The 24,633-nt window shown below is 37.8% G+C and overlaps 1 protein-coding gene across 1 annotated transcript; it reads left to right on the top strand.

Annotated features, from left to right (window-relative positions):
• Positions 1–317: 317 nt before the first annotated feature.
• LOC108674046 (pre-mRNA 3' end processing protein WDR33-like) lies at positions 318–23,415 on the top strand. Its single transcript, XM_018161945.2, has 12 exons — positions 318–462; positions 7,141–7,361; positions 8,118–8,363; positions 9,589–9,705; positions 10,719–10,870; positions 16,098–16,195; positions 17,756–17,882; positions 18,668–18,791; positions 19,525–20,106; positions 20,331–20,496; positions 20,770–20,908; positions 21,181–23,415. Exons 2-12 carry the CDS (start codon positions 7,176–7,178, stop codon positions 22,121–22,123), a joined length of 2,880 nt encoding a protein of 959 aa, XP_018017434.1. The 5' UTR covers positions 318–462; positions 7,141–7,175; the 3' UTR covers positions 22,124–23,415.
• Positions 23,416–24,633: the final 1,218 nt, after the last annotated feature.

The following is a 24,633-nucleotide window of genomic DNA, read 5'->3' as shown; positions in this document are numbered from 1 at the left end:
CTTTTCGATCAAATTTAGGTGAATAAATTTTTGAATGCACTGCCGGACAAAACTACTACATAAAATAGCGGCAAAATGAACCTTTTTTGTAAAGTTTACGATTTTCTTCACATGAACTTTCATAGTCCACACAGATATTATTTTCGAATGCTGTACAATCAAATGTAATATATATTAGAGCATAAAAATCATTTAACAACTTTTTTATCATATGACTTTGGAATTTTCAAATTATATTGCTTAGTTCTCAATCAAATCGTATATTGATGTAACTTATTCATCAGTTATAAGATTCGTTTTCCTGAGACACCTATTTTACCAACCAACGATGGCAACATTGTCACAACAAATATGGCGCCTTTCAGGCTCCACGAATTAGTGCAGTATTTTAAGTGTTAGCTATAATAATAGTCTTGCAGTTAACTTTAGTAATCCACGTTTCTGTGAAGTTATTACAGCATTGTAAGTTCATCGAACAATTAAATCTATTGTTATTTTTGTTAGCGAATTCTCGAAAGCATTGTTTAATTTGTTTTCATCAATAGGAGCTAGTTTCCTTGTAAAGTTGTAATTTTAGTATCTGATATTGTTTTTGTCTGTTCAATTTTTTACTGTCCTGAAAGTGAAATATGTGTTGGTAAATGGTAATTATGGCTTTGTTGGTTAACATAACTTCTAAAAACGAAAATATTACTAAGATTGTGTGTTTTTTTATGCTGTTTGAAGTTTCCTGAAGTTTTGAACCTTAACCTAGGTCTGAACAAAACTGTGGGTACCTACCTAGCCTAGGTAAGACTCGAAGTCTCTACCTACCTAAATGTTGTGCTTAATTTAGAATACTAGATTACCTAGTACCTAGGTAGATAGCCTACCCTACAGGCTACAGCTACAACAAGAGCTATCTATTCTAATGTAATGGTGCTTAAATCTTTGAAATTGGCTTGCTGGAAACCTAGAAATAGGTACCTACCTATTTAGTTTTTCCAAAAAGGGCCAATAATTTGTTCATTTTTGACTTTTGAGACGTAATTGAATAAAGAAAAATGTTGTAGCTTTTCTACTTTTATTGGCTAGTAGGTACTCCACTTAAATTTATATTGTATTTTTCTAGATTTTTCTCTTTTTGTATGCATTAACTTTCATTAGGTATGATTAAAGGAAAAAAATGTTTTTGTGCACATGCCTACTAGGGTAAACGCGGTATATTCCGACATCGTAGGTAATTCCGTCACCTCTCCAGCTTTTCCTTTATATTAAGCTTTGTTTTAGTTCCATGCGTTCATTGATGGCTAGTATGGAATATATCTACTTGGCGAGCCGCGACTGAATTTTTCGAGCCGTGGTTTTATGGATTTGCCAGCCGTGATTCTATTTCATCTTTACCCGTTGCAGTGCAACGGGTTAGGCATTTTTAGCGCGATTTTTGGGTCGGAAAAAAATCGGTTTTCCGATGCCGACCGCCAAAAATGGATTTCAGATTCGTAATCTACACCCCAAAAAACATATAATTCAAAAAAAAAACACCCTTTTTTTTGGATGTAGTTAATCTGCAATAATACCCATTCGAGCCGCGAGATTTCATACCTACTGAAATTATATGATATTAGAGCCGCGATATTTCAGACAAAAATAGGACTTTTCCAGACTAGATTGATGGTTGAAATGGTGATGTCATACATTTGTGTGTCAAAATACTGCAAAAACACTAGGTCTTGGCCATCTAGTGGGAAAATATTGAGATCCAAAGAGAGACAATGCATGCCACGTGGTGAGATCATCGAAAAATGTGTCAAATTTGACAGTTGACATGGCTCTACCAAATAGTGAATAACTGTTTTTATAGGAAGAATATTATGGTTTGAGACTCTTAAATACGTCTGTGAATATACAGCAATCCCTTGATTAGCACGGTTTTGAATACCGCGGTTTTGATTAACGCGGAAAAAAAATTTGCGACCTACCCTTAATCTACGCGGTGCCAGTTTTGATTAGCGTGACTTTTTTTTCACAACACATCATTTTCCCGCCTCTAGCCAGAGGTACGTTCGTAACAAAAGTGTTACTTTTTGCTTATTAGATCTTATGTTGTTACTTTTGTTACGACTTTTATAAAAATTTGCCAAATGTTGTTACTTTATGAATTTCAGCCAATAATTCTTTAAAGTCTAGCCGCAAGTGTGACAATAGCGTCACATGTTGTGAACTCGTTCGAACGACGTTCGATGGAGTTAGGCGCGCCGCTACTGCCAGTACATACAACACAAAGACTGCTCGTGATCTGAAAAGTAATTCAGATTGTTTTTTCACTTTCGAAACATAATTCAGTGATGAATAAGTGTGACGGTAGCGTCACATGTTGTGAACTCGATCGAACGACGTTCGATGGAGTTAGGCGCGCCGCTACTGCCAGTACATACATCACAAAGACTGCTCGTGATCTGAAAAGTAATTCAGATTGTTTTTTCACTTTCGAAACATAATTCAGTGATGAATTTTAGTGGAAATATGATGAATTTTAGTGAAAAAAAAATTATTATGTAACTTTGCTATTTTTGAGGATTCATTATAATTATTCCCATATATTCTTAAGTTTGATTAGCGCGGTTTTGCTTAACACGGTAAAACTCGGGGATTTATTAACCGCGTTAATCAAGGGATTGCTGTATTAGGAATCCTTTAAGTATACTTGTATTCGCTGATTTCAAGTGGTAAATAAATTAATAGATGATTAAGTTGAGATGTTGGATTTCGACACATGAAAACTAATTCCGTCACAACTTGAATTGGACACACACAGATCGTTCAAAGCTTTGTACAAAAATTGAAATTTGCTTAATTAAAAGCCTAATAGCTGTTAATTAAAACGTAATTAAGTAGTGTTCAATATTCGTTAGTGTTCTAATTAAAAGCCGTCTTTTATCCCAATACAGCTCACGCAGCAAACGGAATTCGAACACGTGGATGTTGGCAATACGTATCAGTTAAATTTGAAGCGCTGACGCAATACGACTCACCACATGTCGGATGTTGCCACACAAAGTGACGGAATATAGGGATTTGGTAGGTTTCCATTCTAAAAGCTTTTTAATAAATATGGCAACATTTTGTGACGTTTCATCGTTGCTGATGCGTAGTGAAGTGTTTTGAGAGTCATGTGAAGGCAACAGAACTTACGTAACGCATACGGTTTTTTTGTTATAGTTTTTCATTTCTCTATGCGTCCTTAATGTGTCGGAATATACCGCGTTTACCCTAAGAGCCATAGCCAGGAAGCCTACACTCTTTTAAGACTCATTCCCAAGGTTATTTTTGAATTTTGAGTCCTAGGTATAAATAGACCAGTAAAGTATCGTATATACAACTAGGTAATTTATGAATGATATTGTAAGATATGATGGTTTAAAAATTGAGTAGATGAAGAAAATTGAAATTTACCAATTCTATAATAAATCTCTGGTTGTTGCTAAAAAAATTTTCTATAAAAATTAACACTGAATATTAGGTAACACTTGAAGGGAGAAACTTTTCAAATAGGGTAAACGCGGTATATTCCGTCACATTAAGGACGCATCGAGAAATGAAAAACTTTAAAAAAATAACCGTATGCGTTACTCAAGTTCTGTTTGCTTTAGGTGACTCTCAAAACACCGTACTACGCGTCGGCAACGATGAAACGTCACAAAATGTTGCCATATTTATGTAAAAGCCTTTAGAATGCAAACCTACCAAATCCCTATATTCCGTCACTGTGTGTGGCAATATTCGGCACGTGGTGAGGCGTATTCCATCCGCGCTTCAAATTCTACTGATACGTAATGCCGTCATCCACGTGTTTGAATTCCGTTCGCTGTGTGAGCTGTATTGGAATACAACACGGCTTTGAATTAGAACACTAATGAATATTGAACACTACTTAATTATACTTTTAATTAGCAACTATTAAGCTTTTAATTAAGCAAATTTTAAATTTTGTACAAAGCTTGGAACGATCTGTGTGTGTCCAATTCAAGTTGTGACGGAATTAGTTTTCATGTGTCTAAATCCATTTCTCAACTTAATCATCTATTAATTTATTTACCACTTTAAATCAGCAAATACAAGTATACTTAAAGGATTCCTAACATATTCACAGACGTATTTAAAAGTCTCAAACCATAATATTCTTTCTATACAAACAGTTATTCACTATTTGGTACAGCAAGGTCAACTGTCAAATTTGACACATTTTTCGATGATGTCACTGGGTAGCATGCATCGTCTCTCTTTGGATCTCAATATTTTCCCACTAGATGGCCAAGACCTAGTGTTTTTGCAGTATTTTGACACGCAAATGTATGACCTCGTCATTTCAACCATCAAGGAACACACGGAACTAAAACAAAGCTTAATATAAAGGAAAAGCTAGAGAGGTGACGGAATTACCCACGAAGACGGAATATACCGCGTTTACCCTAAATATCAATGGAATATACAAAAACAAAATTACAAAATGTTTGATCTGTCAAAATTCATTCAGAAAGTGATCCAAAAGTTGGCCATTCAAATCTATTGCTGATTATTAGGAATATCGGGCAGAAGTTTCATAAAATTGCTGTGAAATACAAAAGTTTCACTGGGAATTTTTAAAATTGCAGCTGAAAATATACTGTTTTTCTTAACTTGTAACTATAAATTGGAAAAAAGCTGTAAAAATGGATGAAATTGGCTGATTCTGATTGGTAAATTCATAGCCAATATGTGTTTTTATCAATTGATTTTAGCAGTGGATACAAATTTTCCAATGTTGCTCATCATCCTCTTATTTTCAGTAAAATTAAATTGGAATGACTTGTTCAAAGACCAAAAACAGCATAAACAAACAAGCCACATTTACCATGTAAAACATTGTTCTGTGAGTGCATGCATAAAAAGTATTAAACATGTGTCATTAAAGCCAAATCTATTACAAATCACTAAAGAAAGTTTGCTTATAAAACTTGTGGTTGTCTCAATAAACTTTTCAATTATTCAATTAATACATAATTACGCTTCAAATGGTGGCATAAGCATGTGGCATTTCTTAATCATGACCAATCATTCCAATTTGGCAATATCCTGTTAGAAAATTTTCTTTTATAATTACCAACAAAGCAAATAATCATCTGCATGGTCAGAAAATGCTGTGCATGCAGATAAGAGGCATTTGGCAGGTCTGCCATTTTGTTGGTTATATATGATAGGCACATGGTTTTTCACTTGTATATATATTGTTGCTGGCACAATTGAAAGGTTTGAGCAAGTTTTTGAATCTAAAATTCTTTAGTTTAATCTGTAGCTCTAGTTAATGATATATATCCAAAGATTTCAAGACTCAATCTGCAATAATTTATAATTTAGACCCCATTGTCTGTGGAATGGTTATTCCACATGAATGCAACTTAAAAAAAAATTTCAAGACTTTAGCCAGTTACAATGAAATTTACCATAACATTTGTAGAAAAAATTTTGCCTAACAAGTTGATTTACACTATACCATAATATTTGCCATGATTCTGTGCAACATATTGTCATTTTGTCCAATATATAGATTGCAACAATTTCTTTGCTATTAAAGATATCATGGACATTAGGCCAAACTCTTCTCTCATGTTGACTTGTTGCCATGCACATTTTGAAGGGTTTAATAGACAACATTGATCAGGGCAGTGATACAATAGAATTATATTGGTTTCTGTATTATTTGTTGATAAATTTCTATCTTAACCCTAATCACCACGGGTTGTTGTGTCATGCTACAACCTTGGGTGCAAATGAGATCTGTTCTTAATTTTGTTGTTGTTTGTGTTTTTTCATTGTTTACATTCAGTCCACTTTTAAAGTATTTTTTAGGTCTCTTTTATTTTACATACGCTGCGATTATTTTACAGGCATTAACACATAAACCGCAGCATATGGCCTTCATTGAAAGCTTGTTATGTGCCACTGGTGGTACATGTGGCAGTTAACGTGTTAATTATATGTTTCCTATCAAATGCAGTCTTCGACTGCACAGTTGTGAACTCAAATCCACTTTTAAATGGACCAAATTTCAAGGACCAAAAAAGAATGAAAGGGCCAAATTTCTGGCCTCTAAGCAGGGCCATATCCACGTATGACAACTCTGACCGCTCGAACTTGTGTCAATGTTTCCCATGAGTAGGAGAATGTAAGTCGTTCATGTGTGCGTGTGCCTGAGAACATGTGCATATTTATAACTGGTGCATGTGCAGCTTCAGCCCTGGTGCATCTGCATCCTCATTGCTAGTTTCTCTCAAAGTTTCTTTGTTCCTAGTTTTTTTCTCTCATTGTCTGTGAGGTCGTTGTCCGCCTTTGAAAGAACTGCACAAAATGACACATTAGCGGAGCTTGAAGCTCGAGTACCTTCCACCTCCATTGCTCACTGGACTCTGATATCATGAGTCCAACAAGGGCCTAGCTTGCTGCCGGCATGCTGGTCTGCTTAGTTGGTAGCAAAAGTTTATACGTAGTTTGCTAATCTATCTTATTATAGATCAAAATGGCTAAAATATTATTGATCCAACACCAAGAATAGATATCAGTTGACAAGTATCTCAACAGACAAGGCTTTGAGTTTCGTGGTTATTTTTTATGGTTAGTCTGTATGGTTTATTTTAGTTTTTACTGAAGAAATTGTTGAATCATCTCTTTTTTTTCTAGACTCTTCCCCCAAAACTAGTTATGTTTATTGTTAAGGACTCCTCACACACCATCTGGACATGAACTCCAGTTTACTTGAGACATTAAATTACTACTTGCATTTAATCAGTAAATCAGCTGGCATTAGTTTTTGCAACCCAAATGCATTTTAATTGTTTGCACTTTGCATTGATGACCTTAAGGCAATGGTGAAAATTAAATGCAGTATTTATTGTACATCAGACTGCAGCATTGTTAAAAAATCTCTTGTAGTTGTATACGTGATGAATTGTGAGAAACAAGTTTAATAATTTGTCATTGTCTCCTGTGGGATTTACTGGTTTGCCGTTAAAAGATATTCAAGTGAAAAATATGTTTTTTTGTGGTTGTTTGAATACCAGATCTCTGTAAGTTATTTTAAAAATGTTCTAGCATTGGCAGCTCTAACCAATTTTGTTTTTACAGGTCGACATTGGGCTGAGAGACACTTGACCACCATCATGCTTAGCATGTACTCCCAGCCTCCTGCCCCCAACTTGGGGCCTCCTCCCTCAGTGGGGATGGTCAATATGCCTACTTCTGGCCTTCCTCCCCACCACCCTCCCCCCAACACCAGCATGCCTCCCCCTTCCCACCCTCCTCCAGGCTCCACTTCATTTCAAGCACTCCACTTCAAGCCGTTCAAAGTGAGCAATAATGTAAACTTTTCACAGATCTTTTCTTTGATATTTATGCTTAAGCATTATGAAAATTGTTTTTTTTTTACTGTACTTGAAAAAGCTGGTAATCATGGTGCAATACGTATGTTATTCCATGTACAAGATGTGTGCTACCTATTAATTGCTTAAAGAATTTTCCAAGTAGCCTCAATTTAGTAGGTAGCAAAGAGTGCCCTAATAAGTGTGCCTACTTGAAACCCTTTAAGAAGTCACCTCAATTTAATGGCAAGATGTTGTGCTTAAATGAATAATCTACACAACAGCATGTGCAGTGGAAAATGCTTACATTGACCTAAAATCATCATATTAACTCAATATTCAAGAAATTGAATTTAGCTGACAATTTGTGTCTGGGTTTTGATTGTCATCGTGAAATTACTTCCTGAAATTGGCATGTAGTTGAAATCTTCCTGCACCCTGGTATTGGTGGACTATCAAATTAAAATTTTGGTGTTTTTCTTTCTAAGTAGTTACCTACTAAAGTTAAATGTTTGAATTAAAACCTGCCTCTTTGAGTCCATAGTTTGGTCGTACCAAGCGGTCATCTGTACTGTGACGATACATTTTAGAGTAGATATACCTATAACACATGCCTGACGCTGCTTCTCTTTGTGTAAACACAGACTGCATCTCTTTATGTAAACACAGACTGCTTCTCTTTTTGTAAACACAGATTGTTTCTCTTTGTGTAAACACAGACTGCTTCTTTTTGTATAAACACAGACCCCAGAAAGCGATTTTGATGGCAAGCGTCTGCGCAAGAGCGTCATGCGCAAGACGGTTGACTACAACAGCTCGATCGTGGCGATGCTTGAGGCGCGCGTGTGGCAGCGAGACGAGCGCGACCGCCCCACTCTGCAGCCTGACATCTGCTACGCCTGCGAGGTCATGCCACCTCAGATGTATCCTGACAACCCCATCAATGCGGTCGTCACCAAGTTTGTCCGCACATCTACTAACAAACAAAAGGTTAGACATCATTAGAAATTGTAGAAACAAAAGGTTAGACATAATTAGAAATTGTAGAAACAAAAGGTTAAACATAATTAGAAATTGTAGAAACAAAAAATTAAACATAATTAGAAATTGTAGAAACAAAAGGTTGGATATCGTTAGAAATTGTAGTAACAAAAGGTTAGACATCATTAGAAATTGTAGAAACAAAAGGTTAGACATCATTAAAAATTGTAGAAACAAAAGGTTAGATATAATTAGAAATTGTAGAAACAAAAGGTTAGACATCATTAGAAATTGTAGAAACAAAAGGTTAGACATCATTAAAAATTGTAGAAACAAAAGGTTAGACATCATTAAAAATTGTATAAACAAAAGGTTAGACATGATTAGAAATTGTAGAAAAAAAAGGTTAGATATCATTAGCAATTGTAGAAACAAAAGGTTAGATATCATTAGAAATTATAGAAACAAAAGGTTAGACATAATTAGAAATTGTAGAAACAAAAGGTTAAACATAATTAGAAATTGTAGAAACAAAAGGTTAAACATAATTATAAATTGTAGAAACAAAAGGGTTAGATATCATTAGAAATTGTAGAAATAAAAGGTTAGAAATCGTTGCGAATTGCTCAGACAAAAGTTAAGATATCATTTCAAATGAAGGGATATAAATATTGTATATCTATGATAATCGTAGTTGTAGACCTCGTTTATAAATGACACTTGACATTGATGGACTTATGCGTCTATTTTTCTTCACGTGAGGTATTTGGTCTCACGTGATCTGCTCTAACAAAAGAAAAAAAAAATCTGCTGTCTCCTTTGAAAAAAAAAAACAAATTGAAATGAATTTTGAAGCTCGTTGTCATGCGTCGGCTCATAAATGTTTGAATCGCTCTGCGTCATTATGGTATTTATATGTCAGTTACTACTCACCTGACGGGCATTCTTTTGGCTGACATATTTTTAATTTCATTTTTAACTTTTCGGCGAAAAATCTTTAGAAAATTTCGAAAGTTATTGTTCCCAAGTCTAAAGGAATTTTAGTAGAAAAAATTAAGGAATGCATTAAACATTACTGACAGCTGTTGTCGACTTGGTGAAACACTCCTGTAGACTCCTATTATTGATTTTGTGAGCATTAGGTGAGAATTATTTCGAAAAAATACATTGCCAGTTAGAGAATCACTTTATAGTCCCAAATACCTGCCAATGTGAAGCGTAACCTATGTTACAGTGCCCGGTGTTTGCATTGGCATGGACTCCAGAGGGCCGTCGTCTGGTGACGGGGGCCTCGTCAGGAGAGTTCACCCTCTGGAACGGCCTCACCTTCAACTTTGAGACCATCCTTAAGGTGGGTCTTAGGACCACCAGCTCATAACGGTCTCCTCCTCCAGTTTTCTTGTTATAAGAACTTTGTTTTTTCCCCTCAGTTAAGGCCACCCATCTATTTAATGTCTCTCTGTAAGCTTTTTTTAAGTATAAAAGACTCATTGTTTACCCTCAGTCGAGACCACCAATCTCATTAGTCATTCCTGTTAGCATTTTAAGTAGAAGACCATCATTGTCTGCTGTATCTACGCTACTCAATGCTATGCAGTCTTTCTCTCATTTTCAGTACAAGAGATAGGTTTGTTTGCCCTCGGCTATCCGTATCTTAGTCTCTCATATCTTTGAATTGTCATAAATAAATTGGCAGAACGCGCTTGTCAATAGCTGGTAGTTGAGGAGATATGAAAGTAATGAGGTTACATGATTCTAGCTGTTTTTAACATTAACTATTGAATGAACATAGAGTTGTTAATTTAAGTCTTGTAACTGCAATATTTTGCTTTTAAGATTCAGTTTGGTTTCTCTACCTAAAGACTATTCGGTAGTGTCGTTCTCCGTTACCAATTATGGCTGGTGAGTTCATAAATACTTGAACCTAGAAAATTGATGTCTCTCACCTGGATAATTCTGTTAATTATCCACACTTGTCCCTGTAGGAAACTTGCTGCTAATGCACCTGTTCTTTATTCGTGTATTTATCATATGCGTCTGATTCAGTTTCCTAAATTACTAAGAATCGAGTCATTTAAGCATCAATTTTTTTACCCAACAGTTGTGCACTTGTGCTGTTACATTGTTATGGTTGCATTGGTTCTCCCACCACAACTCTATAAGATGACACGAAACATCGCTTGATGTTTTCTAATTATTTATTTACATTTGAAAAGGAGATTTAATCACTCCCTCACCCATAGATGTTGAATACATACGATGTGATACGCATCTTTCTTTGAATGATGCATGCCTTCACTATGAGATGAGTTAATCTTTGATACGTTGTTGTCAGTTTTGTTAAAGACTGATTCTGTTGTGCAGGCGCATGAGTCAAGCGTGCGGTCGATGCTGTGGTCTCACAACGACCAATGGATGGTCACGGCAGACACGGCCGGCATCGTCAAGTATTGGCAGACCAACATGAACAACGTCAAGCACTTCCAGGCACATAAAGACCCCGTTAGAGGACTCAGGTATTATACCTACCAAATAAAATATATTTCCATTAGGTATTATAGCTCCCGAATAAAGTATGTTTCCATTAGGTATTATAGTTCCCGAATAAAATATATTCCGGTTAGGATCCTTCCATGCAAAATCTCGCTGCTAAGCTTGCCAAGGTCAACTTATGCTGCATTGGTCCTGTTGCCCGTATATATGTGTGGGTGTTTAGCTGTAATTTGCTGCCTAAAATATATGGCGGCCCTGTCCCTTTCTATATTAATTATGAAATTCGCTGTCCTATGGTCGTGTGAAATTCCAATTATATAAATAATTCTACGTTTCGCTATTCGCAGCAAGTAAATTAATTGTCGAGTGTTTTACTGCCTCGTGATCGAATGATATGGAAAGAATAAAAAAAAAAAAACAGAAGTCTGTCAATTCGTAAAATCACATGTTAGAGTTCTTGAGACTGCCGTTTACTTCCTGTGTTGAAAGATTTGCATTAAGTCCTTTATTCTTCAGCTCCATAATTAGTTATGGAAGCCTCGCAATCTCGCGGTGTTGGTTCAGGTTCCGACGAAATCTCTTACTTGATCCTAGTCATTACTGCCGAATTTTATTCTAGATTAATTAACTCTCAACTAGCGCAATTTAGCTGTGATATAACTGCATTTGATGCACTTGCAAGCTACCCGTGATAACGCGACTGTGATAACTTTCATACGCTAGTTAGACTGTAAGTAGACAGTTAGTGCAATGCATCTCTATGGCTGGCTGCGATCTGTTAGTAAATGTGTGCGTGTGACATGACGAGAGGCGTGCGTGTGGCATGACGAGTTGATTGTATAGAGGCTGAAATGTTCCCTGAATAAGAAAACTGCCAAGCCATCGTCAGGAACGTCTTTAAATATGACCGCTCTAATCTTACAGTAAATGGCAATAAATATCCCCTCCACTGTTCACGATAACAGGATTTTGTGGTGACGTCATACATTAAATATCCTAACGCAATTTACGAACTAAAGTTTCTGTGTCTTTTGGAGCAGTTAATAAACATCCCGAAACTTACTCATAACTCATAGTCGTTGTCCTTCCTCCAAGGAATTAATAACTCGGATATTTTTGTACTCAGTCGTGAAATAAAGTAGGAAATTTATACATTTTATCATTACCCTAGCCGAGCAGAACAAAAGCACATCACTTATCAGCCATTTAATTTTTGAAGTCATCTCTTGCATCGAGTCTCGTGTGAGGCATCAAACATCTTCCTATCAAAAAGCCGGCAGATTAGCGAACTAATTTCATTAAATTATTTGAATCTTGCCAACAAGTCATAACTGCCTGAAAGCTAAATCCAATTGGTTTGCGAGTGCTTAAAGGAAAAATTGGGGTTTTCAAATGCCCCAAAGCTTTCAAATGCCCCAAATAGTTTTTAATCAACATGACAAAGTGAGAAATCAGCAGATTATTCAGCCAGTTGTAGCACGTATTCAGATCGTATATAATTTGTTACTCTTGGGGCCTCTGTGAAGCTGTCGCCGCATGATAGATTTAAATATAGATTAGCAGGTCATTTTAGTACATATCTGCTCTCTCGTCTTCATAATGCGGGAACCAAAACCTAAAATTAGGATTTATTCTTGATTTGCTCGGACTGAAACAAATTGCTCATGCAGTTCCAATGTTTACCATATGTTTATTTCTCGGTTTACTTACGAACATTTTCCACCTGCTCTACTTTAAATCTGATAAAATCGACAATGTTCACTTGAAGAAATTGGCTTGTGAAAGTAACTTTGATTAAAGCGAAAATCGTTTAGAAAATATTTTCGCTAGGAAACGACTCTTCATTGCCTGGTATTGGACGAATGGATGATTTTTGTTGTGATATTGATGATATATTTGTAATCGTTTCAATTATTTCTTCTACCAATGCTCTCAATAATTACAAGCATTGAGTTGCAGAGAATAAACTTTGATGATCTTGAGAAATCTGCACTCGCAAAACTGCAGTCATGCTCGGACGTTGAGATGTCTTATGATGTTCAGTGATTTTTTGAAGACAATCCCTTTAACGGATACGAGTACTCAAAGGAAATTTAACAACAATGCGCCGTTCTTATTGCGTAATTAACAAATTTTGGGAGATTGAAGTCAATACGGTGAATCTCCGATCACCGGAGGTCATTTTAACCCTTTGATCGTGGTTAAAATTCACTTTCGTCAATGCTATTCGTACCTAGTGGCTTGGGACCGAGAAATCCCAGTAGTCACGAAAGGGTTAATTACCTCGTCCCGTTCGATCATTTTCTTCGTGCAAAGCACTTTCTTCTATCATTTTCTTAGCAAGCACATACGTCAAGTGCTTGCAATGCGTGCTTTTATCGTTCATAAACTTGTCCGTTGCAGTATTCGCTACCTTCAGTTCCCACAGACCGACTAGCGATCGTTTAATTCTTTTTTATGTGAAAACTTTTTTGCAGTGAGAAGTGTTTCGAGCGCTCACGGAAGCTACCATTGAATTGATTAACGAATTTTCGGTACTAACAAGAGATTCATGCGACAGATACGTTCCGTTTTATTACATAATCAAAATACTTCAGGATGAAGCTACCCTGGAAAGGTTGATTAAAAATGTTGCCTTCATTCAATACGTGGTTTAAAAAATACCACTTGCTGTTTGACTTCTAGTTAGTATGAGCTTATTACGTCATCGGTAAGATTTGCTACGAAATAAATTATTATTGATTAGCAGTAATTAACAGACGGTAGAGTTTAAATTTCTAGTTGCATTAGTTATTGATATATACGAATAAAGTTACTTGTTAACGTAACAGAAAGAAACATGCGGTATTTGCAGTATCATCGTCTGTCTTTGAGTTGTCATCCATTGGTGCTTTCTAGAGGTGGACAATATGAAAAACTTGCGTTTGCCAATATGTAGGTAATACGATGGGAGGCGCTGATGTCGTTAGTTTTTTACCTGTTCTCTAGCATCGAAATGCGAGGCTATTCATCTGTCTCAATTTTGTGTCTGTTATCAGCGTGAACCTCAAGATATCGCTGTCAAATTTGAAAGTTATTTCTACTACTTTTCTCAATCTCACAAAAATTCTGTGAAGAAATTATCTACATTGATCCTACACACTAAATGCTTTCTTAATTTTGTTGAATAATTAGTGCTATCGATGAAGGATATCGCCGTATTTTCCTTTAATCAAACATTGTTGTTGTGTGAAAGGAGGCGGAAGCTGACGAAATGAATCTCGCCAAACATTGTCTTCTGGCATCATTGGTGTGAATTTTTCACCTGCCTGCCTGGAAATTACAAAAATTATTCTTATTTTAATGAGATTTTCAACTCCCATGCTTTCTCTTCGATTCAGTTTGCTGTCGTAGCATTGATGTAATTCTTCAATAACGTGAAAAATCTTGTAATATAACGCGTTTAAAATAATATTTTTTACATTTTCCGATTCCATTGAACGCGCCTCAAACCATGTGGAGTTTGGTCCTCAGTCGCAGCATCGGCAAGCTTAAATCAAGACAAATCGTTATATTATATTCGGCTCTTTCCTTAACTATGATCGTTGTATTATATTCGGCTCTATGACTTAACTTGACTTTCCTTAACCAATCGACTTAATACTCATAAGCTACGCTCTTATAGGTACCTCACATGTTCTCGCGTGTGGCGATGTTTTACTTCATCTTGCGCCTGCCCAATTTACCGCGAGTTTACAGGAATAATTTCTCTGTTTTAACAGTTGTGCTCGATATAATTGGTTCGGTGCTCGACGTTTAGTTATTTATCTTTGAGCTTGTGGCATCCCATCTCTCCTTATGGATGACTTTAATGACCGCCGCTGATTCGTGTGATTTGCATTTATTTTTATCATAATTCGAATAACGTATGAAAGATGAAGAAAACTAGTGGTTCTATATTGATTAGCGCGGATATTTCTTAATGTTCATCAATAAAGACGACATGACTATCAGTGTTATTCCCTCATTTTTCTTGTTGATGTTGTCTTCTCTCCAGCAGCAGGTACAGCTGAACAAGACACGTGGGCTTAAAGTAATACTATATTTAATTACTATAAACTGCGCCGCGCCACAATTCGACTTTTTAAATAAATTTTATTAGTTTTTTAAACTAATATACTATTTTTTTAACATTCATGTCATTCCGCACCTCCTCCAACGTTACATTCTGGTCCCGTATTGCAGCAGGTATCATCTTGCATGTTCTAAGACATGCACGTTCCCGGTGCTGCGTGTCTGTTTACCGATATTTCAGGGGGCCTTCAAAACAACTTGAAAGCGTAATACGTAACTGACATACTTTTCGTGCTTGCAGACATATTGATTTGTTTTTGTGCTGCTTAATAAAGACTTATTGCAATGAGGATCGTTTGGTTCCTTCATAACTAAAATATTTCCAGCCTTAATTCTAAGCTGTGATAGAACATGTATACTCACCCTCCCCCCTCTCCCTCCCCACACAAAAAAAAAAAATATAAACTATATTCTTTCGAATTTCAAGGGACTACGAACGCAGGCAAGAATTATCATAAAAATAATGGAATAACTTGACCATTATGACGACTCTGATGCTCATATTTAGAAACAATAAACTCGTCCATTGATCCGCGGAGCAAAATTATTAAACTTAACTATGTGGGTGAATTTTTTGCAATAATTGAGTATTATGGTGAACCATTGTCCATTTTGAATTTTGATAACTTATTATTGCAACAACGCTAGAACGCAATTAAGCCTCAAGCCCTCAACTGCTTCTCATAACATCCACACATACCGACACGGTACACCCTTGTGAACATAATAAACTTCGACATCATCAATATGGAGTTGTTTATTTTGCTTGTTGTTGTGCCAAGGATCTACTCTATTAAACCTAATAACAACATCTGAAGGCAGGAGCTGCAATAAAAGTTGTCGTGGAGCGCTCGACATCATCAATACGAAGTTGTTAATTTTGTATGTTGTTGTGCCAAGGATCTACTCTATTAAACCTAACAACACGTGAAGGCAGGAGCTGCAATAATAGTTGATGTGCAGTGCTCGACAGCATCAATACGAAGTTTTTTATTTGTATATTATTATTGTATTATTATTATCCAAGGATCTACTATATTAAACCTAATAACAACATGTTAAGGCAGGAGCTGCAATAAAAGTTTATGTGGAGCGGGCGTGTTTCATTAACCTGAGGCTGGCGTGTGTCTGTTGCAGCTTCTCCCCGTGCGACCTCAAGCTGGCCACCTGCTCCGACGACGGAACCGTCCGCATCTGGGACTTCCTCAGGTGTAAGGAGGAGCGCGTGCTTAGGGGTGAGTCTTCTATATTTATTACAACTGGGACTTCCTCAGGTGTAAGGAGGAGCGCGTGCTTAGGGGTGAGTCTTCTATATTAATGAGGCGTGAAGCTACGAGTATTGATAAATTAATACGAGTATTGATGTGTTAGTACGAGTATTAATGTATTGATACGAGTATTGATGTATTAATACGAGTATTGATGTATAAATACTCGTATTAATGTATTAATACTTGTATTAGTGTATTAATACTCGTATTAGTGTATAAATACTCGTGTTAATGTATTAATACTTGTATTAGTGTATTTATACTCGTATTAATGTATAAATACGAGTATGTAAATTTTTCAGTGCCGTTGGTGTTATTTCAAATCAGATCAACTTTTGCGGATAGAGAAAAACAAAGGCTAATTTGTGACACTTTGTTAGTTGCTAAAACAGCGATTCAACAAATAATGTGTTTTGAAATGTATGGCGATTTAATTAAACATCTATGTTACTTTTACTACTTACGATTGCGCTGAAGAATGTATCATTAACCTTTATCGGATCTTTGTTGGAAAGATATCCTATTATTCATCCAAACAGAGTGAACGAATTCCATTTTGCCTGGATATATTAGGCTCAATTTTACCCAGATATTTCTTGCTACTAATATATAACCAAGCAACTGTCGGCATACAGATAGATTCTTCTGTCACGCATTCAGCTACGCAGTAGACTTGTAACTACTGTATTCACTTTACTCATGCTAGGTAATAATAATGCAGGGAATGACGTGTTCGGAAGCGGTACTTCGGTTAGCGTATCGAAGCGACGTGGCAATTTCAGGGAATAAATCCGTACCGTATAATTATATCCTTCACTGAAATTTCATCATACGCGGCATTTCATCATTGACACATTTCATTTTTATAGCAATTCATCAGTAGTATTTCATAGCAATAATAATTCATCGCTAAGATGGCTGTTATCCTAACCAAACATTTACCAAACCTGCTTCAACATGTTTCCAAAACTAATCAGTATGTCAATTACGTAATTACACTTACATGTACTTATATTAACAAAATACACTCTGTCCAATGATGAATTGCTATAATGATGAAGTGTCTCGTATGACGAGGTGTCTGACAACCAAATCCTTCAGAATCGACCCCACGAATAATTTTCTAGTCCGGTCGAGCCTCAGATTTTTGTTTCCAATTCCAATTGTTCACCAGTCATTAATTCATTGATTTATTGTCACTAATTATTTACAAGTACCAACAATTATTCGGCTGTTCAGATTTTATTTATTTACCAGTTTCTAGTCTTTATTTAATCTGGCAATTATTTGGGTAGAAATCAAAAACTCGAGTCTTTAGAGCTTTTCTGTTATTATGTAACTCATAATATCATGCAATCGATGATTTTCAGCATATGAAAATTTAGGTATCCAAGATACCCAAACAACATACACACTGACGACCTGTTTTAAGTGTATAATTATATAATTTATGCCATTTTATATCTATTACAAATAATGAATTATTTTTATTTGGCTGCAATGATTATTTATCTTGATGTGCAGGTCACGGAGCAGACGTAAAATGCGTCGCGTGGCATCCGAGCCGCAGCCTGCTGGCGTCCGGCAGCAAAGATAACCAACAGCCCATCAAACTGTGGGATCCTCGCACCGGCACCCCTCTTGCTAAACTGTGAGCACTGTAACTGTTGATTGCTTGCGGCCAAACTGTGAGCACTGTAACTGTTGATTGCTTACGGCTAAACTGTGAGCACTGTAACAGTTGATTGCTTACGACCAAAATGTGAGCACTGTAACAGTTGACTGCTTACGACCAAACTGTGAGCACTGTAAGAGTTAACTGCTTACGGCTAAACTGTGAGCACTGTACCAGTTAACTGCTTACGGGTAAACTGTGAGCACTTTAACAGTTAACTGTGAGCACTGTAACCGTTAACTGCTCACTGCTAAACTGTGCTTACGTACGGTAGCATCAGTCGAGCCATTTGATCAAAACAAAGATTTTGCCATGTTGACGTTTATGACGATTTCTAAAATGATCCCATATTTCTTTTCCACGATTTATAAATCCTAATGAATTTGGGGTCATATCTATCTATTGCGCTAGTGTTCCGTGTCAAGTGTTGCATTTAATCGTCATACTGGCCTATTTCGTGTCTGTTTATTCTAATATTTTTGCCTGATTTGGTGTCATCGATATCTGATGATCTTTGAACTAATTAACTAATTAACTATACCATTTCTATGACGCAGAATCAGCAATGCCTTACTGTACGTTCGTAGTAACCTTCATTCCATCGCCGTGTTTTAGACATTAGTTTTGGTGCTTGTCTCTATTATTTTATCAGTGGCGTTGGTCATTTATTACCTAATTGTATACGCATGACCGACTATTATCTTTCAATAATTGATAAGGCTTAGTCATGTGTTTATTTCATGAATGGTTTGTTTGAGCAGACACGCTCACAAGAGCACAGTCATGGACCTCAAATGGAACGCCAACGGCAACTGGCTGTGCTCGGCTTCCCGCGACCACTTGCTCAAACTCTTCGATGTGCGCAACCTGGGCACTGAAATGCAGGTAGTGTAACTATGTCGCCACTTCGAAGGCGAAATGGAGCTAGTTTTTGCATTAAAACACTGACGATGGAGTGGTACATATGTGTTACATAAATAATTTTAGCTCTTTTCAAAATAGATTTCAATATATAAGCTAGGGAGCTATTTTCATTGTAGAAATTTTTGCGGTTTTTGAAAAGACATGATGAATGAAAAATCAGTGAAGTGCATGTATTTAAGAAAGAAAAAAGCAGCAAAAATTAGTTCAAAATGGCATGTTCGTCGGCGGCTCTAGGCATATTCTGCAATGGAAGTTTGGCATATAAGCAGTCGTCGTCAACATGTCGTCAAATATTTTTCACTTTCAGAATTAAATAATCATTGTCATTCAAGTCTTTCGATTGACTTGATGATTTCAATTCAATGACGCATCCTCGCATAAATATCCAGTTTGCCTTCACGGCATATTTATTCAGTTCCCTTGATTAACTTAGATTTTTTTGTTCCGGAGTTGCCATAATAACAAATACATAATTTCGATTGTCTTATTTGAACCTACCCGTTTTATCTATTGCGTTATGCTCAGTGTGTGCAATATGGGCATTATATTTTTGAGAGGCAAATGCTGGCTATTGCCTTATTATAAACCTCGCTAGATTGCTTCGTTTTTCGTGTAATCCACCTTTTTCTTGCAAGGGTCTCACTGACTTGCCACCTTGTCAAGTTTTATTACGGTGAATAAATTTTTTTCACAGGTGTTCCGCGGCCACAAGCGCGAGGCCTCGGCCATCGCCTGGCATCCTCAGCACGAAGGTCTGTTTGCGAGCGGAGGGTCGGACGGATCCATCCTCTTCTGGCACGTTGGCAACGATAAGGAAGTCGGTAGCATCGACTCTGCTCATGACGGCATCATTTGGGACCTGGCATGGCATCCTCTAGGTCACATTCTATCGACGGGATCAAATGACCACACCACCAAATTCTGGACGCGGAACCGTCCCGGCGACAAGATGAGGGATCGCTACAACTTGAACACGCTGCCGCCTGGCGTCCTCGCTGATGACTCGATGGACATCGACGATATTCCGCTGTCCGCGAATTACGAGCACGGCAATGCAGTGGGCGGCGCAGCGATCCCGGGCATGGGTCCTGACGATAAGATCCAAGAGGCACAGGCTGATGGTGGGGCTGAAACCATCCCAGGTCTGGACTTTGACGCAGCGCAGTTCGAAAGGTTTATTAAGAAGACGCCATATGCTAAACCTATCCCCAAAAACTTCCAGGCGGCTTGGAACGCGGCTGGTGGACTGGAGGACGAGATAATTGAAGATCCTTCTGTAAGTTCTTGAACTATTCAAATGATAAAATTTGAATCAGGACTCCTCTTTTCCAAATCTATATAATGGTTAATATCGTATGCACAAATAACTCGTCAACTCTTGGTACTTCTCAAGTATTTGTAATCATTTTGAAATAATCATGTTGTTCCTTGTTTTAGGTGGTATTCTGATTATCTTTCTAAATAAACGGGAAATTGAAGTGATTCTGTGTTTGTATGCAGTCGAGCTGGGTGGTGACTGACGTGGAGGGCCTGTTCAGCGAGCCCGTCAAGAGAGAAGGTCCTCCTGTCATCACGGAGACGGGGGAGGAGCTACCCCCAGGCTCTGTGCCCCTTGATGAGATAACGGCCGATGCTATCGCTTATTACGGCTTCTTCATCCCACTTGGTGAGTGCTTTGGGCGTAAGATCTTGCTCCTTATTACAGTTCTTATTATTGTAGGGGAAATTGCAGCTTCATCATCCCACTTGATGAGTGCTGGGTTGGGGATAAAAAATTTTCATGCAATCGCTTAAATTGACTATTTTAACAGGCTCATTTGAATGCTTTCATTAACTAATAGAAATATTTTCATTCTTCGATTCTCTTTCTTTTGAACACATTTGATCGAATTTTCTAATGAATCATTGATCCTAAAAGCCCCAATTACCATAATTACAGACAAGGTGCCTGGCAACGTCATACAAGACGCCTTCAGCTTCATGCACGAGGACGAAGCCATTGCTGAACTCACCAAAGACAGCGATTTTGCTCGCAAACTTTGCCGGGAAAAGCGCCAGCTTCTCAACCCGAACGCCAAGTGAGTACCTCTCAAAATTCCAAGGTGTCAGTCATTAGGTAAATTAAATGTTTTGTTTATGCGCAATTGGCATTAATCCCAAAAATTCAGCTCTTGCATAACCGCGGTAATCGAATCCGAAGCCATGGGGTACAGTATTGCTATTTTTCTGCACGCATTAAATACTGACTTATCACCATCGTCTCGTTGCAAGTGCGCTCTGGATGTTTGCTTAACGTTATTAACATATCCTAAGTATTTCGGAAATGATAAGTTTTGAATTATTTATGCAGGGACGACGAAGGTCACCATAAAGGGAACCAGGAAGACCCCTTCAACTACCACAACACACAGAGCGGCTCGTCTCAAAATAACCGCACTGGCCGTAGCGGCAACTTTAATCGTCGAGACCACGACAGGCGGGATGGCGGCCAGTATAATCGGGATCGTGGTGGCAGTGGAGGAGGTTCTGAAGATGGACGATCTTTTCGGGGAGCAAGAGGAGGGTATCGCGGGGGTGGTGACGACGATGGGTTCAGGAATTATCGAGGTCGAGGGCGTAACTGGCAAAACGACAGAGGCGGCCCTCCGCCTAAGTTTAGAGGAAGAGGTGGTTTCAATCCCGAGAACGGAGGATATCGTCGCGACGAAGGAGAGAGGGAGGAATGGGAGCGGGATGGAAGAGGAGGTCATGAGGAGTGGATGGGACGCAATGAAGGCGCAGACCGTTTCAGAGAAAGTGGAGGGGATAGAGGCGGATTCAATCGACGTCCTTGGGATGACGGAGGTGAAAGGAGGAACTGGCATGACGAAGGAGCTGGACGTGATGCTTGGGGTCCTCCGAGAAGAGAAGAGTTTGTGGACAGGGGAGGCTTCAGAGAGAGAGATGGGGGCTTTAGGAACGCCCGAGACGAGGGCAGAGGCTATCCTCGTGACAGAGCACCCTTCCGAAGAGGTGTTCCCGGAGAGGATTTTTATGATCGTGGATTTCATGGGGAAGATGGGGGTCCTGTTCCTCCCCATCCCCCTGTAGGTGAGGAGCAACCCGACAGTTTCCGCTTCCAGTCGAGAGGAAGGTTCAGGGGCAGGGAAGGTAGGGAGGAGGAGGTTGGTTTTAAGAGGAAGGCAGATTGGGATGATCGGGAGGAGGAATGGAGGTGGGGAAGAACGGGTCCGGGAAGGCCCGTTAGAGGGAGGGGTGGGGCAGACCATGACTTTGGGTACGGTGGATACTAAACCACCAATTTTTATTACCGTTTTTTTCATCAAGAGTATTTTCTTATGAATTTTTATTAGCTATGTGTTCTTGATTAAATGAATTTTGCCTATAGTCTTAGCCCGTGGCTCCAATGTAGCTCAGACCTCTCTTAATTTTTGTTAGTGTTACGTTCCCGTGTCGTGAAAATTGAATATATCAGAAAATGAACAAGAAAATTAAAATGTGTTTGATGTAATGATAGGCTGTGATACAGTTCTCTTCTTGATTTCTATCTAAAAATGTAAACTCAATACTTTAAATTTGTGACCCAATTTGTATCTCTCGTCTCATCAATTCCATATTGATTTTCTCCGTAGCTCGTGATGTTTCTTGTGTGATAGCTACAGAATTGTTAGACGTAATACAAATACTGTCGTCGGTTTTTGAGGCTAGTACACGCTAACGGGCTTGATGCACATGTGTAAGTACGAGTTTTCTCTTCAGTAAATAGGGGATAGCTTTAAGGAAGATAGTCGCTATAAATATATCATTAGGTCTCTTGAGTTATTTTAGACATCACCCGGTCATTGTCACTAATTACACATGAATTGCGCGTTCGTCAAATGTGTGGTTTTAAGCTACGCGCCTTCGTTGCCTTCAAATATTTTCATCAGGGATTATGCTAATATTTTGGAATATTTGTAGCCATTTTTGTGCTTTTATTGTTCTTTTCTGCTACTGTGTATCGTTGTCGATAATTAATACCCGTTGAAACGAGTTTGAATCTGCGAACTTGTAACAAACTCAAAACACCGATAACAAAATGAATTGGAGAAATACCCGTTTTCTAGATTTAAAATGTTCCAATGAACTGCACTACTATGAATTTGTTTTGAGATACCGGTTGCCAGATTTAGAAATGATGTAACAATTATGGATTGAAGATATTGAAATGCTCAATTTTCAACGTAGTTGAGCTTGTTGCCCGTGTACTTAAACAAGCTCACTCGACTTAGCTTCTACAGATACATCAATTTTACATTATTTATATTTTCTCTCTAAGAAAGTATGAAACTCGGGGTTTTCAGGTTTCTAGGATTTTCTTTCAGGTTTTAGGTTCCCATCTTCATATTTCCAGAATTTTGCCTCGCATGTTCCATTTCCATGTTGCGCAAACTTGAAAATGTTCACTATTATTTTGAAGGTACTTCAGTAAGCAATAGATGGTAATTCGTTGTCGGGGAAAATAACCAGATGGAACATCCTATGTGTATTTGTGTTCTACGTTCTGAGATTTGTTATTTGATAATTTATTAAAAGAACAGTTATTTTTTACTTCTCTATCCCAATGTTTTTTTTATTAAAATGCAGTTGATCGCGTTGAAGTTTCGTCTTGAACGATACATTTTATTTTTAATATCAAATTCCTTACATAATCGCAATGTCATCTGATCCACCTCAAACATAGAACCTTCATGCGTTCTTTGCCATTCAGCGTCTTTCATAATCCACGCGTTCCTTGCCGTTATTAGCCTTTCATAATCTACGGGTTTTCTGCCGTTTATAGCTTAGCATCATTCACGCGTTTTTAGCGCATTTTCTCATTTATGGAAAAAATGCACTATTGTGCTCGCCATGTCCGTCTGTCCGTGACCTCAAGTTTTCGTCGACGAGAAAATGCGCTCTCTGGTACTCACTGCAGTGAGTACTGAGTTATATTTTTTGCAATGTCGCTAGTGAGCCAACACTCATGATGGGGTCGAATAATCGCAACTATTATTGGACGGTTTGTACTCAAGCGACATCTCCTGTTTGGTGAAGTCTATGGTCGCTTATTGTCCGAGTCGTCCAGGAAATACGGATCGAATTGCTTCAATGGCATCCTACGATCCGACATGTTTTCTTTCCACCTACGTATGATAATGCGTCCACTGTAGACTTGGTAACTCAGGCTTGATGCTGCTATCACGTGCTGAGGCTGAGTATGGAGTTGGCTAGTTCGAGTTACATTTTTGGTACTCTTTCCTTACCCACTAGTGTGCATTTTCAATTAATGTAATTAAACACCATATTCAAGTAATTTTCGTAATGATTAGTAGGGGCGTTAGAGCAGAAAAGTAATTCATCACTGTTCTTGTTGATGGTGAAGCTGAGTTCGATCAATATCTTACTGAAACCGAACGTTCCTTTAGGGAAGCGTGTAAGGGAAAAACGAAGAGCATTCTCGGTTTATTCTATTTACGGCCGCAACGTCGAAGTTGACGAGTTCTTTAAAGAAATTGATAACTAATCGACTTATTCATCGGTTGATCAATCGTGATACAGCACGCCTGAGAACGAATCCCTATCAGTGTAAAAAAATCCCTAAATAGGTTAATACTTTACCTGACGTTTAATATATTTACTCGTGTTGGTCTTGCACGAGTCAATGATATGCTTATTTTGATCGGATGTTGCCATTGCACTGGTCTACGTATGGAACTCTCATGACCGGCCGGAAAATTGACCGAGAAGTCGGTGCAAATTTATAAATTAGCATAATATCGTA

The sequence above is a fragment of the Hyalella azteca genome, unplaced genomic scaffold, assembly GCF_000764305.2.
Source record: "Hyalella azteca isolate HAZT.00-mixed unplaced genomic scaffold, Hazt_2.0.2 contig11130, whole genome shotgun sequence".
NCBI classification, from domain to species: domain Eukaryota; kingdom Metazoa; phylum Arthropoda; class Malacostraca; order Amphipoda; family Hyalellidae; genus Hyalella; species Hyalella azteca.
The sequence above is the reverse complement of the archived record's forward strand: the minus strand, read 5'-3'. Positions and strand labels throughout refer to the sequence as shown.

What these genes read in the sequence shown, in the direction of transcription:
- LOC108674046 (XM_018161945.2), top strand. Translation starts at nt 7,176, where the DNA reads ATGCTTAGCATGTACTCCCAGCCTCCTGCCCCCAACTTGGGGCCTCCT. An exon ending in GGCACCCCTCTTGCTAAACT is followed by an intron (nt 17,883 to 18,667) that starts GTGAGCACTGTA and finishes TTGTTTGAGCAG; the next exon opens with ACACGCTCACAAGAGCACAG. An exon ending in CGGCTTCTTCATCCCACTTG is followed by an intron (nt 20,497 to 20,769) that starts GTGAGTGCTTTG and finishes CCATAATTACAG; the next exon opens with ACAAGGTGCCTGGCAACGTC.